The sequence below is a fragment of the Lichenostomus cassidix genome, chromosome 2 (assembly GCF_008360975.1).
Source record: "Lichenostomus cassidix isolate B80296 chromosome 2, HeHo_3.0, whole genome shotgun sequence".
Lineage (NCBI taxonomy): Eukaryota > Metazoa > Chordata > Aves > Passeriformes > Meliphagidae > Lichenostomus > Lichenostomus cassidix.
In genome coordinates, this window is record NC_139482.1 from 65,008,072 (window position 1) to 65,026,295 (window position 18,224).

The window sequence follows — 18,224 nt, forward strand, 5'->3', positions numbered from 1 at the left end:
TTATCTTCCCCAACAGGCCGGAGCGGGACGGTGACTCCCGCTAGCCACGACTACAAGTCCCGGTGTGCCCTGCGGCACGGCGGTGATGGCGGGGGCGGTGAGGGCTGTGTGAGGGCAGGGGCAGCGGCTGGTGTGGTAAAGCACCGGGGCGGCGGCGGCGGCCGGAGCCCTGAGCAGGGCAGGAGGACACACGGACAGGGGCTTCAAGGCCAGTCGGATGGGGCTCTGAGCAGCCTGGTCTGGTGTAAGGCGTCCCTGCCCAGAGCAGCGGGGTTGGAACTAGGTGATCATTAAGGTCCCTCACCCCAAACCGTTCTATGATTCCGTCACTCTGTGACTTGGATTTAGGGATGGGGCAACCCGATCTCGTAATCCTCTTTCTCCCTCTTGCCATCCTGCCCTTGCGTCCCCCCAGTGGGATCGATACAAGGGACAGCAGGAACATCCAGGCCTTAGCCGAGGAAGCGATTCTACACCTGTGCCACCCCGACGTGGTTCGAATTCCAGCTGACCTTGGCCCCTGACCCTGCTGGCGTGACAGCGGCACATCAAAGCTGGCCCGTCCCACTTAAAAGAAATCTGAGGAAATGCTGTCTCCCAGAACTGTGAGATAATCTTGATTGTGATACGGACTTTGCTGTTAGCACTGGAATGAAGTTATAATTTTCCTTTTGTAGTGTAAAAGATGGTGGTTAATGTTTCTAAAACTACTGGAAATGTGTGTAAATCTAATACTACAGAAGCTTAATTTCCCATTGACATGACAGCATTGCAGTGGCATGTCAGAGAGAGCTAGTCCAGTTCTTTGTTTCTTTTATGAAGTATTTAAAAATCTCTCCGATTTAAGCGAAGCTAAAAATTCTTTGTTTTCCTGAGCTCTGAGCATGCCACATGCGCCCTCCTTTCAGAATACCTGCAAACCAAAATTGCCTGCGCATTCAGTCCCCCATCCACGTCCTTAGATTTGCTGTCACTTCACCAAATCAAACTAGAGTTTTCTCTTTCTGATCCTAGCCTTCTTTCCCAACATTCTCAGTCCTGTTTAATATTCTGTCTGGAGTACTAAACCACTTAGCATGTCTTTGCGAGTATCATTTAATTTGAAACATGTTTTCTGTTGTTTTTCAAGTTTTTACTGTGACACATCTCCAGATCTTTAAATGTTTTTATAATTCCCCCCTCAGCAGTTGTCACATATACTTAAGAAAGGTTTCTTTGGTACTGCAAACAAAGCAAAGTAGTAACAGTTGCTACCATATTAACTTTTGAAAAATAAGCTTCCTCCTAGCTACACTGTTCTGTTTCTCTGATTCTCTGCTTATCATCTGCAGTTAGAGTAAGTTCCCAGGATATGGGGCTGCTACCTTCTCTTTCCTGTAAAATAGCTGTCACATTTTAGGACTATTGAAATATTTTGTATATGTCATCCTGTGGTTCCAAACGGTAATAATAATAATAATAATAGATTAATTCAAGTCACATCCCCAAGTATTGCAGAACCATACAGCATTCAGAACTGAAGAAAGAATTAATCTTAGAATCAAGTAATTTTGGAGTGGTAAGTATATGTGATCCATGTATATAGGCCTTGGATGTACATGGATATACACACACACACATACACACATATACACACACACACGGATCATGTATACATGATCAAACAAATGTAGTACTGTTCAAGGCAATATGGCATTTCAGGCACACAGTGTGATTTGTGGGATGTCCTGTGTCATGTGTAGGGCCAGGAGCTGGACTCTATGATCCTGATGCATCCCTTCCAGCTCAGCATATTCTATGATTCTAATAGACTAGGAAGTACAAAATGAAAACAAGTAGCAATTAAGAGTTCTCATATGTTCTGTACAGGTAAAGACCTACTAATCAATGTATGTTCAGTTTGGAAAATCTTAATTTTACTTAAGTGTCCCTTTCTCTAGTTCATTCACCAGGCTAGCCACCTTGTTGTAGAAGGCCATCAGGTGAGTTAGGCATGATTTCCTGTCCATAAATCTGTGTTGATTAGTCACAATTACCTTGACCTTCATGTTTTCAGAGACCACATGAATTCCAGGAGGATTTTCTCTATGACCTTTCCAGGGGACTGAGATGAGGCTCACTGGCCTGTAGTTCCCCAGATCTTCCTTCTTGCTCCTCTTGAAGATGGAAGAGATGCTTGGTCTCATCCAGTCTCCAGAAACCTCTCCCAATCAACACTGTATTTCAAAACTAATCGAGAATGGCCTCACAGTGACATCAGCCAGCCGTCTCAGCAGTCAAGGACACAACCTCTCAGGCCCTGGGAACTTAAGGTATTTCCGTTTTGTCTAAGTGTCCCCTAACCTGATCTTCCTCTACCAAGGATAAGTCTTCCTTGCTCCAGACTTTCCCTTTAAACTCTTGCTGAGACTGCTGAATGCCAATATGGGTGAACTACTGAAATTGTCTTCACGACAGACATAAAAAGGACTTTCTGGTATAATGGTTGAAGCACTTAAATAGGAGATATATGTGTAGGTGAGGAGTAACACTATAACCAAGCCATGGGATATAAGAAGAAACTCTTCTTCCTTCAACCATTTGGCCAACACAATCTTTGTTACTCTATTTTCCCCAATACATGAAATAAAGCCTCTCTTTTGAGCCACCTGAAACAGACTGTGTCATTTGAGACTTATATGCAGATTTTCATGTGAATGAAAAAACCCAAACATATTACATGTATTTTACCTAAGACTTTTCTTCAGATGAAAGTTAAATTATATGAATAAATACACATCCATCCCACTAGATATCATTTCTTGTGCTAATGTGACAAAAATTGTACACTACCGGTGATGATGCACTTGAACTGCAATGTGGGTTTTGTTATTTTTCAAAACCCCATAAAATCACACAAAAGAAAACAGAATTACAGTTGGACACAAGAGGGTTTTCTATTTCAGATATAAGTTTCAGATATAAGGTTGGTTATACAAATCTAATCTTGTTATATCCAATTCCATAAGTGTATATGTGTAAAGTGGAGTTGCAGAATTGGATACAGCGCATCCATTCCCTGAGGAGGATGGAAAAACTCACACATTTATGACCTTTTATCCACCCTCTTGTTACATGCTCAGTGCATACTGTCAATATTCTACATTTAACACTTTTTCCTATGATGCTCAACACTGATCAATCTTCTCACATCTTCTCTCACTGTGTACAGCCACGGACACACTGAGACACATTTTGGGGTTGGGGAAAAGAGGATTCTCAGGCCTTCAGGCAGCAAAAGGACTGCAACACCAGACTGGTGAGGAGGCACTCAGAGGGCCTCTGCCAGCAGTGCACCAGACCACAGGGTGGCCCAGAGCAGCATTTGACATGTTTTCACGAAGCACCAAGGCCCCACAATGCTGTGAATAAGAGAGCTGAAGACTCTTTAGCTCAGAGAAGAGGGGTACAGATGCTGACAGCATAAGCCATACTTTCAGGGTGTGAGAGCTGATGCATCTTGACCAACCAGTTGTTTCATGGCAGCCAGTTAACCAGTGTTTGTGTTTGCATAGCAAGACAAGGGGAGGAATCTTATTATCCCTCCTTCACCAGGGAGAGGGCTGAGGCAGACACACACATTTAAAGTATCAACAGATTTTTGATTGCCCCTTCTGGCCTCCTTTGGAGCTGGCATATGGGGAAAATCTCATGTCTCCCTTTATTTGTAGCACAGCTTTTGCTGATGTCAGGTATTGCTGTAAGTGCTCAGCACTTCGAGAAACCTACACTCCCTAGAGTGAGACAGCAGAAAGAAGAATGAAATAATTGACTAGCTGTAAAACAAACCTGTATGTAAATATCATAGAAATTATTTTATATAAGGCCTATATTCTAGTCCTGAAAAAGCAATTTTATTCACTTAAAATGTTTTTTTTTTTGTCCTTTTACAGACCCTTGCATCATTCATGGCCTTGTGTTTGTTTATTATCATCTGCACCCTGCACTGATGAAGTGGGAGTGTTGCTGAAGGCTATTATTGCAAATAGGGCTTAGTAAAATTAATATGGGCAGGAAGAACAAGTTAAAGTAATCCAGGCACTTTTTGTTCTACAGTGTCCTAATTTTTTAATCCTTCTCTTGGCACATACAGTATCTCTGAAGGTAACTGGCGACTGCATCAACTACTCTGGCCAAAATAATGTATAGGAGCTTGACTGCCTATCAGTAGTACCCCAGCAGCTGGACAGGTAGTGATAGTTCGTGCAGAAGGTGCAAATGGTGAATGGAATAGCCCTTTCTGCCATTCAGAATATACTCATCAACCTTCTCACTGTTGGCTTTCTTTTGGCATTAATACACTTCTCTTTCCTGGGGCAGGAGAACTGAGAAAGAGCTCCCTTCTACCCCTTTCCCTCTGCATTACATTGTTACTCATCAATGTAAGATGTGAGCTCTTTGCTGTATGTCTCAACACAGCAAGACCATGGCCCCAAACTGGGACCTTCACATGCTACCCTAACACCAAATACTAGCAACTGTCAGAGAGAACATTAAAGTCCATCCACAATTCACAGCAGTTAACGCCAGCAGGCTCCTCACAGGAGACGTGCATACAGTGAGGAACAGCAAGGAAATACAGTCTTTCGTAACAACTCACCTTTAGTATTTGCTTTGGAGCAATCATGCTTTTCCCAGTTCTTGGTTGACTTAAATGAACAACATAGATTATTTGTGTAAAGATGATAAGCATAACAGGGATGAGAAAATTCTACTTACACTAATTTACAGAATACAAAAATCCATAACTAAACTGTATCTGTGACTGCAGCCAAGGACGTTTCTGGTTGCAAATGCTTTCCAGCTTTAGCCTATCCTTTTAAGTGCAAACACCAGCAGTGCTGGTTTGTGTCCGAGAGAGGGTGCTAAAACAAAATATTTACGACAAAAACTTCAGAGCTCCACAATTGCTTAATTCAATGCTTCCTCCAGCATAAATTTATTTTGACTTAGTTTTTATTTTACTTGCTTGCAGTTGGCAATTTAATACAAGCTTTGGCTTTGTGGACCTATTACACCAGCTGTAGTTTCAAAACCGAAAGTGACATTTTGAAAGAACTAATCATACCTCAGAAAAACAAGGGAACAAACTTCCAAATTTTCACTTTAGCCTGATTACTCAGATTTGATTCCATGCAGTTTTATTACTGACAATTCTGAGTTAATAAAATTTTAAAAAATTAACAAAAGTTAACTGAAGGAGGGGAAATTTAGGTTAGATATACAAAAAAAAATTCTTTACTGTGAGGGTGGTGAGGCACTGAAACAGGTTGCTCAGGGAAGCTGTGGATGCCCCACCCCTGGCAGTGGCCAAGGTCAAGTTGGATGGGGCCTTGAGCAAGCTGATCTAGAGAAATGTGCCCCTGCTGATGACAGAGAGCTTGGAACTAGATGATCTTTAAGGTCCGTTCTGACCCAAATGATTCTGTGATTCTATAAAATTCTGTCACATTGACCTTGTAACTTCCCATGGTGTCACTAGCAAAATCGAAATCTGCAGTACATGACCATTGTCCTGGGCCAGAAAATTTAGAAAAAGAATGGATAACAGAAGAAAGATATCCTCTTTCATCTGAGCTAGGTGCTCAAAGACAGAAGAGACATTTTACCAGTGAGTTAGATAGATGGTGCTGACAGAACAATTTTGTGAAACAGACATGTCCTGAGCTTAAATTCCAAACTTTGGAAGAGGTCATGGCCAAGAGTAGTGACTGCTAATAGGTGACATGGTAACAGGAGACAGAAGGACTTTTCTTTCCCAAGCAAAAACTTCATCCTGCTGATTGAAACTTAGTGGGAACTGAGAGTTGCTGGTAGTTGACTGATCAGTGGTACCTTGTCCACCCTGTTTCCTACTGAGTTGCAAGCCCTGTGGGACCTGTCAGCTCTGAAGTCATTGCAACTCAAAGGTGCTTTTCCTAAGATTTAGAGATATCCAAAACCTGACTGGACACAGCTTTGGGCAGCTGGCTGTAGGAGGCCCTGCCTGAGCAGGTGGGTTGGACCAGATGATTTCCAGAGATCCCTTTGCACCTCAACCATTCTGTGATTCTGTACATTAAGCAGTGTGTGATAAGGTACAACCTAGAGCAACCCCTAGACCAGCAGTGCTCAAGCTAACTCCCTGTGGTATTGCACTTTGAACAGTGGTGGTTGTGTAACAGCATTGCCCCAGAATGAAGTGCTGTTTAAATTGCCTCCTCTCGCTCTGCTTGTTTTCAGGGAATTTCAGCTGGAACTAAGCAAGTCTATTTGTCCATATGTCAACTTATTTTTCTGCCTTGTATCTCAGGACAATATGCTGTTCAACAATCACTGAAAGCTCACCAGCAGAGGTCTGCTGTGCTTGGTGCCTGGGATCCAACTAAATGCATGGCATCACTCTCGTTACAAAATGGATGAATACAAATCCTGCCACAGCTCTTAAATCTCCAAATTCAGGTCATTAGATAGGTGTTAAAAATATCCATAATGCTATTACAGCTTCTCTTAGATGCCACCAGAATCCTATTTGTTCTTTGGTGGAGACACTATTGTTTTTATAAAAAAGAAAGTAGAAGAAAACTAATAATTAGTACAAATATGTGTCAGGAACAAGGAACTGAAGAAATTAGAAATGTTACATCTTTACTAAACTTGAATATATGTTTCCTTTCTGTTTTAGACAAAGGAAAGAAAAAATAAAGACAAAAATACTTTGTATTACCATATTCTTAGGTCTGGATTTGGCTTGACACACTAACCCAGATTGTTTTGAACTATAAAGAAATTGGAATAAAAATTGTGAAGCCAAAGCATTGCAATGCACTGGGTCACTACTATGTTCCCCTGTCAATCAGCTTCCAAACTGCTCCCTGCTCTATAGCACGAAAAGAGTGCTGAGTCTCTTGGACATAGAAGACAATTTTCTTCTTAGGGAACAATTTCTCTGGGGACAGAATGGATATCAAAAAGTATTTCTCCTCAGTATTTCAAGATGGTTTGTAGTGAGACATAAAGCATTAAATGAATAACCTATGGAAAAGATGAAATAGTGGAAAGGCTGGCAAGTCAGCCTCAGAAATTGCGGCAGTTAGTGTAGACTGACATGCTGCAATTTGGAAGCTTGAGCAAACAAGTTTGTGCCTGTAAAAGTGGGTTAGAAATTACATAAGGACACACTTTCACGTGAATGTCCTGGCAGTATCATTTCTGGGCAGAGAGGCAGCCCCAGGAAGATAGCCTTTGGTTGACCTCTGTGTCTAGGTCCAAAGGAAAGCAAGGGCTGAAGTTATACATGGACAAACAGTGTATTAGGAAGGAAGTCTTGAGGTCCAGAACATCAGTGCTACATCTTGGACAAATACAATATGTCTGTACGTCAAGTACACTTTAGTTTGTGAAGGTGATGTATCACGTATGGTCCCCTTAACTGATTTCTACTGTTTGTCCCATTGAAACCAGGAAGCACACGTCTGAGCTCTGGTCAAAAAAACTATAAACACACAAAATTGAGGGGCACCAATGGAAGTGCAAGTATGGATATGTAATTTCTTGACAAGTTTTCCTTTAGAAAATGAAAAAAAAATATATAGATTTTAAAAATATTATTTTGATTTCACATGCCAAATATTTCTTTATCAAAAGCAGGGATAAAGAAGCAGGGAATTTTCAATCAGTTATGACAGTTTAAATAAATGTTTTATAGGAGCTGTAAGACTTTGTTAGCACTAAGAACAAAAATGAGTTTTGAAGGCAGGAGTTTTTGTGCTTGATACACCAAGCACAAAGCCACTTCCTTCCCTGACTCTTCTTCTACTGTGTATCAGTGGCTGAGTTGTGATGAGATCAGTATCTCCTGTTCTGAGTGACTTTTGTTTCCTTCCTAGCCAACCTAAACATTTGCTGATCAATGCCTCCCTAACAGACAGATCTCCTGGGAGATGCCACAGTTAGAATCACAGAATCATTTAGACTGGGAAAGACCTCTGAGATCATCGGGTCCAACCAGTAACCATTAGGTGGTGGATCTCACCTTGGCACAGTGTGTGGAGGATTCAGGGCTTCAGGTTAGAGAAGTTTTGCTTGCAAATACGAGTGCTGGGCCATAGACCAAACCCACGTTAAATGCAACAGATTCAGTGACCCTGTCTGCTCCCAAAGCGGCCCGACAGTGAATTGAATCTTCCCAACAGGGTAGATTCCAACAAGGCCACCATCTGCTGTGACATCTGGGTCGGTGATGGAACAGCACCACTCAGCCTCGCCCCCTACTCAGCCACCACCTCCCCATGCCTCGCCTTTACTGTGCCCTCCCTCGGCGGAGCCGCGGCGCTCCCTCCCGCCCCGTTCCCGCCCTCAGCCGGGAGGAGGCGGTGCCTTATAGGGCGGGCGCGGGGCCGCGCCTGCAGAGCCGCGCCGAGCCCGCCGATACCCTGGACAGCGCCTGGCCGCCGCTCCGCCGCCATGGTGAGTGTCCCCTGCACCCCTTCCCGCTCACACACACCGATCCTCCCGGGCCCGGCTGCCTCCCAGCCGCCGCTGCCCCTTGCCTCCCTGCCCCCCGCTCCTCCGGGTCTCGATGAGAGCCCCCGCTGCCCGCCCTCCCTCCTCCCGCTCCTTCGGGCCACATTAGGGACACGATTTTTCGGGGAGAAGGGGGGCCGTGGCCCCAGCTGACCCCCAGCTCCCACGAGAGGCACCCGAGCCGCCCGCGCAGGTCGGGTCGAGCGGCGGAGCTTGGATATTGCAGGGAAGGAGGGAGGGAGAGAGGGACCTTAGGGAGCGGGGGAGGAGGGATGGGGAAGAGGGAGCCCCGGGGGCACCGCGCAGCGCAGGGAGCCGGGCGGCGTGCGGGGAAGGCACGTGGAACAACGGGGTCGTGGGTGGAGGGAGGGATGAAGAGAGGGAGCAAGAGATGCGCAGCCCCCGGGCATCTATCTCTCCGGGCTCCCTGCGCCCTGCCCCGCTCCGAGCAGGTGCATTCTGCTCTACTCCGAGATGGTTTGAGCGTGTTACATAAACCGATTATTCCCCTTAATTTGTTTTCTTAATAGAAGCTCTTGCGTTAGCCATGCAGTCTGTAGTGGAACACTTCTTTTTTCCCATGTAATGAATGAACAATGGAGCTTTAGATTCCGGTTCAGCATTTAAAAGAGTTAAAGTGGAACAAAGAAGTCACCTATTTAGTGAGCAAGATCGATTCCCCATAGCACATTGTGTCTTTGCAGTCATAGTAACTTTCCCAAAGGGGCTCATCCTGTTTATAAACAGCAATGCATTAAGTGTAATGCCGACTTCACAAAGTAGGACAGTATCAAAGAAGTGTTCTGAAGCCTTAAATTCTGAGGCACATTGGGATGAATAAGTTGGCAAAACTTATTGTATCAGAAGTTTGAGACACGATTAACAACAGAGCCTAGTTTTTCTTTCATACAATTTAACAACAAAAATATTTTTCCCCCCAAAGTCTTTGCATCATAAAGAGTAAATTCTGCCTTCCTTGAATAAAAATCCATTTGAACCCTTCCTCCCTGCGTAGATCCAGACATGAATAATATTCAAATAGTAATTCTATTAATTGAGTCCTCTTTCTAAAAGTCATGCATTAACCTGCTGTCAGTCTGAATCCATTTCTCCTATGTATTGTATTTGCCACCAACTCAACCTTGGGAGAGACATGAGAAGACCCTATTGAAAAGACCGGAAATGGTGCAGTAGTTTATGCTGCCTAAGCCCCCCTAGAGTGACCCCCCACTACACAATTGAATTCCTATTTCTTATCAATTTTGAATATAAATACAAAAAATATGACTAAATTACCATAGCTGCACAAAGCCTAAGTTAGTACCAGCCATTGATAATGTCTTCCTTGTGATAGAGGAAGAAGGTTACAAGGATACCTGGTGTTGCAGAAGGTAATGTGCATTATTTATCAGTAACTGGTACAGCTAATTCCCAGGTGCTCAGGAGTACTGAGGCAACGAGAAAGAAAGTTAAAATACCCTGAACTAGTTAAAATGTTTCATTTTCATTACTTCCAGGACTGAGGCGAAGTCAGTTATACTAGCGCAAAATAACGAAGCATTGGTAACATAGGCATTGGCAACTTTCTATCAATGGAAGTTATCGCTGAGACCTACTCTTAACCTGTTCTTTCTGGTTCTTAGAGCTGCTCAGTTAACCTCAACATTTTTCTTGAAATGAGTGGAAGCAATATCCAGAAATCACCATTCAGAGCTACACATGTGTTTGGATTAGCAAGTTTTGCTCTTCTGTATGTCCAGTAACCTTAGTGTTCAAAAGTTGCAGACATTTCCCAAGCTTTGTTACTCATACATAAAGGCGTTCTGAAGAAAGAATTGCCAATCTGAGAAAATCCTTAAAGTGATATAAAGGCTAAAGGTTACTTTGGCTCTAAAAGTTTGAAAGAGTGTCCTTGGAATAATAGTTACTGAAACAAAAACCTGAGCTATTGATGAAAGCTGTTGCAATGATGCTAATGCAGGGTTAAAAGTCACATCACATCGATTTCTAGGTGGACCTGGAGCTTTGGGGCAAGAGGTCATGAGGACTTTGGAGTATACTACCAAAGTTATCAGGAGCAAATGTAGGACAAATAGATTTTTGGCCCAGGTGGTGGGAACATTGACTAGGCATTCCTTTCTCTAGTGGCATAGAAATAAGTAGGTGTATGTTGCTAGTGTTCTTTAAACTCAACTGAGAGTTTTTTCAGCATCCTGAGTGTTCAACAATCACTATTATTTGTAGAAAATAGCATAAATAAACTTTTTTGTTGTTGTTTTGAAACTACATTTTGCTGAAGCAGCAAACCACTGCCATCGTAGAGCATTGAGTATTTCCTCAGCATCCTCACTGTATGAGGGCAACCACAGTGGGTTAGCTTTTCTGTTTGTGTAGTTCACTGCAGCTCTCCTTGCTTCAGTGAATCTAGGTCAAATTACACTGGCTCAGGATTTGGCTGCACCCTTGAACTTTAAACCGATTACACATTTTGATTTGTCAGTGTATTTTCCATGGGGTCAAATCCCACTTTTATGGAGTAAGAGAGTGTATAACGCTGGACAGTTGTGGCAACTTCTGCTTACAAAGAGACTAGGTAGCACTAAGGTAAGCATAAACATGAGGACTGTATTTAATAGGTTCCAGTGCCTACACCTCTACAAGAATCTAGTAGTAAAGGGATAGACAGAAGCTAGAATATGTTTTTCATTTCCTTCAGAGGCTTTGATACCCCTGCAATCTGAAGTCAACACAGAAACACACCCAAAGCTTCTAAGTATTCATTAGCATCATGGCCACCATATCAGGATATGGACCTTGGAATGGACATGCACTGATTGCAGAACATACACAAAGGGCCCCAGAGAGAGTGACAAATGTCTTTTCTTTGTTGACAGTAGCCAAAAGAAACCCCTATCTCATTGTCCATTTGTGTTTGTTAGTTTCTCTGAATGCTGCATGAGAAAGGGTATTGCAAAGACAATGTTCTAGCCGCTGAACAGTGACACACAAACTGGAAGAGAACATTTTTCTGCAGACAGAGATCAACTCAGCACAAATCCCTGATGACACAACATCCAGTGCTACAGCACCCACAAGATCTCTCCATCTCCAAGAGAGCAAAGAGGAGTAGACTTCAGCAGCCTTGCCATCCAGAAGTACAGCAGGAAGGCAGGGGTTTGCCAGCTGACACAGAATTAATAAGCTGTGAGAAAACATGCTGAGAAACTGCATTTAGAATAGAAATAATAGACCCTACTTGCATAGAAACTCAAGGAGAGGCATTGAAGCCGTTTGCACGTGGTGGAATTGATTAGGAAAAAAATCTTCCAGGAACTGAAGTAAGAGTCCACCGTTTCATTTGCATAGTTACAGATACCTGCTTACCAAAACCTGCATGCTGCCCTTGGTGTTGATCCCTTTCATCTCTAGGGAGGTCCTTTGATTTTTCAAGGCTGATCATTGTATCTTCATTACAAGCCGTCTGACTTGTGAAAAGAAGCACACTCCTATTGTTCATCAGGCAGTCAATTTTACATTCATTTAACTTCATAGCATCTCTTGATTTTATTAAAGGAAAAAAATAATCATATGTAAACACTTTAAAACTGAACCTCTGACTCAATCAAAAGCTGGGGAAAAAAACTGCAATAATATTTTCTTTAGGTATTAGTAAACTCCAAAGTAAGGAAAATATAAAGGGCTGGTAATAAACCTGACCTAAGTCAACTTCAAGTGTAAATAAATTTAGTAACATCATAATTCTTTCTGATGCTTTCATGCCATGCTCTATGAGAGTTTTGTTAATCACTCCCTGTAAAACTGATTTAGAAGCTGAGGCACTGATAAGCCTCAAACAAACTGAGTCTGTAGTTTATATTCAAGGATAAAGAAATATGTCACAAGTGCAGGCTGACTTGTAATTACAGAAGGTGATGGAGAAGGGAAGGAAATTAGGAGGATGAAACTAAGTGTACCACTGATTGTTCCAGCCAGAAAGCTGCTGTGGGATGAGCCTGCCTTGTGAGGCAGTGATAGAAAGGTATAAGAAGGATTGCCCAACTGTAACAGAGAAGAAACACTCTGGGATGTGCAGTTCTGTCACATTTTAAATGCCACGCTTCAGACTTGGAGTACATCAAATTTATCAGCCAATTTGTGAGTGCCTGGCAACAGTGGAGCTTGTAAATCCTTTACCTACACACACCCTCCATGGCTTGCCTTATCATATTCTAAATACATGGGCCTCAATATCTGAGTGACTGCATCTTTACCCATGGGACTGCTGTACAGCTGGCAAGTAGAGTTCAAAATGAAATGAAGTGAATAATTATGACTTCTATGGGGCTTCTTATCTACCTAACCAACAGCAAAAGCCACTTCTAATTTTTGAGGACTAGTTAAATTCAGATTTAGGAGGGCAAGTAGAATTGTTTACATCTTCAAGAAATAACAATTAGCATTAAATTGGCATTAATACTGAAGGTACCCTGACTTGATGTCAGTCTAGCAACAACAGAGGGATAATTTTAAATATTGAGTTCATCTAACTAATGACTTCTAAACTGCACTGCATTTCGTTTTCCTCAGTCAAAAATTCCTTTGATAAAGTGGTAAAGATCAGTTCTCCCATACTGAAGCAAATCAAACCCTCTCTGGTAGAAATTTGTATATAAAAATGTATAATTAGAGAATAAAAAATTAAGATTGTTTTCATCATTGTTTGGAGAGATTTTGACTTTTTTCCCCCTAAGGAGGATGGATATGGAAATGAAGCAAGAAATAGTTCATATTCTGTGTCATCATTTGAAAACCAAACACCGCAAGAAATGGAAATTAGAAGTAGGGTATCCAAGGGTTAAATAAATATCCTAAACCCAAGCATAAGGAGCCACAACCAAACTGTTCTTCCCCTAGTTCTTAAATAACCTCCTACAGGATGCTTGTCAGCCGTCAGCATTCATGGCACTTTGCAGTCAGCAAAGACAATGTGGTACAGCAACCTAACAGGGGACTGACTTACACACATGTTAAAAAATCTGCAGCTGTTGTTATTTCCTCTATGTGACAATGACTGATGCAGTTTACAGACATTTTGTATCATTAGGGCATCACCATGCAGCACAGTCATTAGCATTTTTATTTGAGAAAAGTGTCAGTCTGGGTGTTTCCATGGTGTAATGGGTTTAAGAGTCTGGGCTTTAAAATTCCAGTTATGTGTGGATTAAACTCTAGGATACCCAGTGTTGGGCCTGATGGAGAAAGGGAGCTAATTAGCTTGTGGACCCTCTTATCCTGTGCCAGCAGTCAGTGCTCTGTTATTTGGGTTCCATACACTTTTAAGGAGAGGTGACCTTGGAGTTCATTAGGGTTCATCTGGGTTTTTAAAAGAGGCAAATTTAGAATTGTTTTGGAGGAGGAGACATAAGAGAACTTCCATACTCCCTATTTTCTTCTTTATTAAGCTTGAAAATCCACTGTCATTTCCTTTCCTCTCCTTGCCCAGTCTTCTTTAAACATGACTGAAGTCCAAAACATGAATTAGCATTTGAAATACAGAGTTTTGCCCTCACGGATTTAAGGGAGAAATGGAAGGGGAAAAAAAAACTAAGGACCAGTTACCAGAAGAAGATATTTCCCTCTTTAATTGTTGTTTTGTGTTCTCAAGTGACACTTCGGAAAACAGGCATCAGATTCTGTTTATTTCCCTATATTACACTAGCATTTTCACATCCAGCTAGAAGTAAAACAATACTTTGTTTCTTGCATTTTGCTATGAGCATGGATAAAACTGTTCCAAAAAGCAAAGTGCCTTCAAATTGGCAAGGAATAAATGGTTGGCAAACTTTTCAAGAGCGATTTCCTTCTCGGGGAATTGGCACATCTCTTGGTAAGGCAGTTCTGAATATTACTATCCACACCCGCTTTCTCTCCGATTTCTGGCTGCAGCTAGCCAAGTTACTTCTGCTGCCATTTAAAGGATTAGCTGTGAGGTTGTGCCAGTTCTGGTCTGGTAGGAGCTGGTATTTGTGTCAGAACCATGTTTTACTGTGCACGCGGGTTTGGGGATTTTTTTCAGAGTTTGTCAATAATCCATGCAATTCCAGGGGGAAAACATGAAGTCTGTTTTTATATTTATATGCTTGTCAATTTATTATTCAAATATTTATATGTACTAAGTAGTTTAAACAATTTGCATTATGGCTTGCTACTCAAAATTATCCTCTTCCACAAATTCAGATGCTTGTGTGATATGAAAAATATCCCATGCAATGCTTTTAGGAACAGCTGCATCTGTCATCTCAGCTGTTAGTTCTATGTGCCTTCCTAGAGTAACATTTCAGTGTTACTTTGCTGTGACACCAGAGATTGTACTATGGGTTTAAATCTTAAAATCAGCCCTTTTTACCTAGGAGTTCCTTCTTACCTTGACTTGACTTCTTCCCAAGATGTATATTTTAATACTGACAGAAAGCTATGCAAGAAGCCAGAAAAAAACTCCGTATTTTCAAGTTAATGGAAGAAAAAGAAAATCAAAGTAATAGGAAACAAACATATTTAAAACCTGTTCAGATTAGCAAGGTGTTTATAGGTGCCTTTTGTCTTCCCACTTCCTACTGCTACTGAAAGCAGAAATGAGAAATGTCTTCTCGCCAGTAGTGATTATCAGTCTCCAAATAGTAAACAGCTTATTTATGTGAGTTACCTAAGAAATCCAAATCTTCTCCCAAAAATTAGGCACTTCCACTGAAAAAACTGCTAGAAGAATCTGAATTCACCCTTAAAAGCACTCTTGGAAATTTTTCATGTTCAAATACTGGAGCTATTGGCTTTATCTGGAAGCTTGATGATTGAGAACCATGAGAAGGTAGTGCTCAATCAGTCCTTCCCCAGAACCAGACCAATAAAGTACATCCCACCTCTAGCATTATAGCATTCTTTTCAATTTCCAGGGCTCTGTTTTCTGGCAGAAGTTTAGATACATATTCTCTCTAAGATATTTTTTCTGATATGTGTCAAAAGCGTCACAACCATCTTCATGCTCCCCTTTGAAAGCTGAGATATAGCTTGTGATTTTTTTGGTGCTGAAACACATTGGAAGCTTGGCTTTGAATTTAGCAATTTGTGCAAAGCAATAGAAAAGGTGGCATTTAGCTTTATTGTTCTGCAAAATCCAAATAGCTCTTCATTTCAGTGAAAACCAATATTGAATACCTTTTGGTTTTACTGCACTTATCTATTCCTTACTGCTGTATAGACTTTGTAAGCCTGCATTTTAATAGTGTCTGAAAATCCCTTGAAACGTAAAAGGCTAGATGAGAGTTACCTTGCTTACAATAATCTAAAGAAAAACTAAAAAATATGCCTCATACGCTGGAGGAAAAAACACTTTTTTCCCTCTTTTACATTTACAAAACTAGCAGCATAATTTTATTTCAAATCAAATATCACTAAAATGTCCCCTCAGGACTATATTTAATATAATTTTTCTCCACAAAATAATTTCTTCTTCATCAATCAGGAAGTAATTTTCTTCTGTTTGCTAGACACCTTTGGGAGATGTTGGAATTCAGATCAGAAAGTGTTTTCATAGAAAGGTACAAAATTGAAAGCCAAGACAGAGAGCAATGTCATTAGGACAGGTGAAGAAGGGAAACAAGACAACACTATCCCATTTTTCCCCCAGATGTGTTTTTCTGAGTTTAAAGGAGTGTGAGTATTTCGATATTCTGGCTTGTTGAAACCTCAGGTCTTGCTGAAGTCGGACATGCATAGTGCAATCACTCAATAAACCTAACAACTCCTGAGCACTCAGTAGGGTGCACCAAAGGGTGTTCCCTGATCAGCTGAAAACAAGAAACCCACACTAGTTCCCAGGTCTTCAGCAAATTTTGGAGTTCATATGTTCTTGCTTCTTTTACAAAGGCGTCCTCCCACTGTTCCACCTCCAAATATGAGCACCATTGATAAAACACTGGTGTAAATGTAATTCTCACACACTCATTGGGTGCAATAAGGTGGTTATTTAAGCAAAGAGGATACAATATTATATTTAATACTTATTTAATGTAAATTAAGCATACTGAACTAAGTAACAAAGTAGAAAGCAAAGTTGTCGCTGTTGAGCAGCTAGCAGAGTAATGAAAGCACCAGTTCTCAGTGGCAAGAAGGAATGACCTTTATTGTTTTGATTTCATCATATATATAGAGTATTCAAAAGTCACCCAGATTGGTCGGTCAGAAGCCTTCCCCCAGGCCTGATTGGCCAGGCCTGCACTGTCCAAGTACTGGGACACTGTTCCAATAACATCCAAACTTTATCTTTATTTATAAAACACAAGAAGAATTCTCATGGGAAAAACCTGTGCTAGCCACACAAAGTGAGATCACTAAATCATTGAACCTGTGATACTTCATTCATCAATCCAGAATTAGAAGGGGTTTGAGAATTTGCTACCTGAAATGATCAACGCATTTGACTCCATAAGCCAGTTTAGGATATATTTTGATCAATATACAGTTGACCCTCAGGTTGAGGAGTACCTCTTAATCTGCAGGTAACAGAGGTTAAATTAGGAAGAAGGAATATGCACAGTCAGAATGAAGGACACTTTCGATTCCAGTTAGAGCCCTCAAATAACACAGTGCTTATACCTAGCTGGGGAAAGTACCAAAGGACATCTTCAGACAGCACCTCCTGGTTTCCTTCTTATAACCTTCATCAAAGAAATCATTTGAAATAGATGGGTTTCCTTTAAAACCAGTGATTCTTGCAATTCTTTTATTTTGCTTGCTTACCTAGCTCTCACAGCTATCACACATTTACTTCCTCACCATGTATATAGATCATATATATTTAAACAGAGGTGTGTATTTCTTGCTATAGCTGGTTTTCCAGGAGAAAGCTTCTTAGTGCTGCCTTTTTGCCTGAAACATCTTACTACTCTATGATATCAAATAACTAGATTTACCATTATCATCTTTGCCACTATTTCAGACAATGCATTTCACTGGAAAACAATTATTTTGTGTCTGCTAGTTAGTTTTTCTCCCGTACTTGTTTTCTGGGGGGTTTTTTTGAGTATAAAAGGTTCTCATTTCATCTGTTTTTAAGGTTATCTGTGCCGAAATTTAAATCAGCTGCAAATGCCATCAATGCTGCTTCTAATTTCTCCAGTAAAAGAAATATATTTATTATATTTACTTGTAAGAAACTGTCATATCTTCAAATAGTTATTCCTAGCAGCACACATTTAATGCAAAGTAGGAAGTGATGCTTATCTTAGAAACCTGAGCTCTTGAGGATATTAATTTTCTGGAAAGCGGTACTTGATCAGTGCCTGTGATATATATCAGGTCTCAGATGCTTCAAGTTGACCTTGCCAGCAACTCAATTTTCCTCCCACATGCTATCTGTCTACTACAGAGCAGCACTGAACTCCATCAATGCTTCACTATTAAGGGAAGCAAAATTTTTCCAAATGGTCTCTCTAACAACTGTTTCTTTTGAGAACCAGTTCAGTCAGTCCTGATGGGTGTGACAGCCTCTGCAGTGCAGTGCTCTCAGGGAGCTGTTATGTCACATGGAAATTCCCAACTTTGATGGCGCTTGACTTTACAGGTCAGCTTAGGCTGATCCTATCAGATGATCTTCCTGAATGCTGAAGAAAGCTAGCTGTGTG

General features: G+C 41.3%; 1 protein-coding gene and 1 long non-coding RNA gene across 4 annotated transcripts in view; both read left to right on the plus strand.

The window, feature by feature from the left end:
- Nucleotides 1-85: 85 nt before the first annotated feature.
- LOC146441524 (uncharacterized) lies at nucleotides 86-6,769 on the plus strand. 3 transcript variants are annotated; one of them, XR_014849951.1, is made up of 4 exons: nucleotides 86-283; nucleotides 416-605; nucleotides 2,057-2,312; nucleotides 6,262-6,769. It is a non-coding gene; the product is annotated as an uncharacterized LOC146441524 (long non-coding RNA). The 3 variants fall into 3 exon arrangements; XR_014849949.1 differs by lacking the exon at nucleotides 6,262-6,769 and having other exon boundaries at nucleotides 2,057-2,654; XR_014849950.1 differs by lacking the exon at nucleotides 6,262-6,769 and having other exon boundaries at nucleotides 2,101-2,654.
- Nucleotides 6,770-8,323: 1,554 nt separating this feature from the next.
- The window catches only part of ELOVL2 (ELOVL fatty acid elongase 2), a 52,630-nt gene continuing 42,729 nt past the window's right edge, over nucleotides 8,324-18,224 (plus strand). The window contains exon 1 of the mRNA XM_085051915.1: nucleotides 8,324-8,487. Within this exon, the coding sequence (XP_084908041.1) occupies nucleotides 8,485-8,487 (3 nt within the window). The 5' untranslated portion in view covers nucleotides 8,324-8,484. The remainder of the gene's footprint in view (nucleotides 8,488-18,224) is intronic.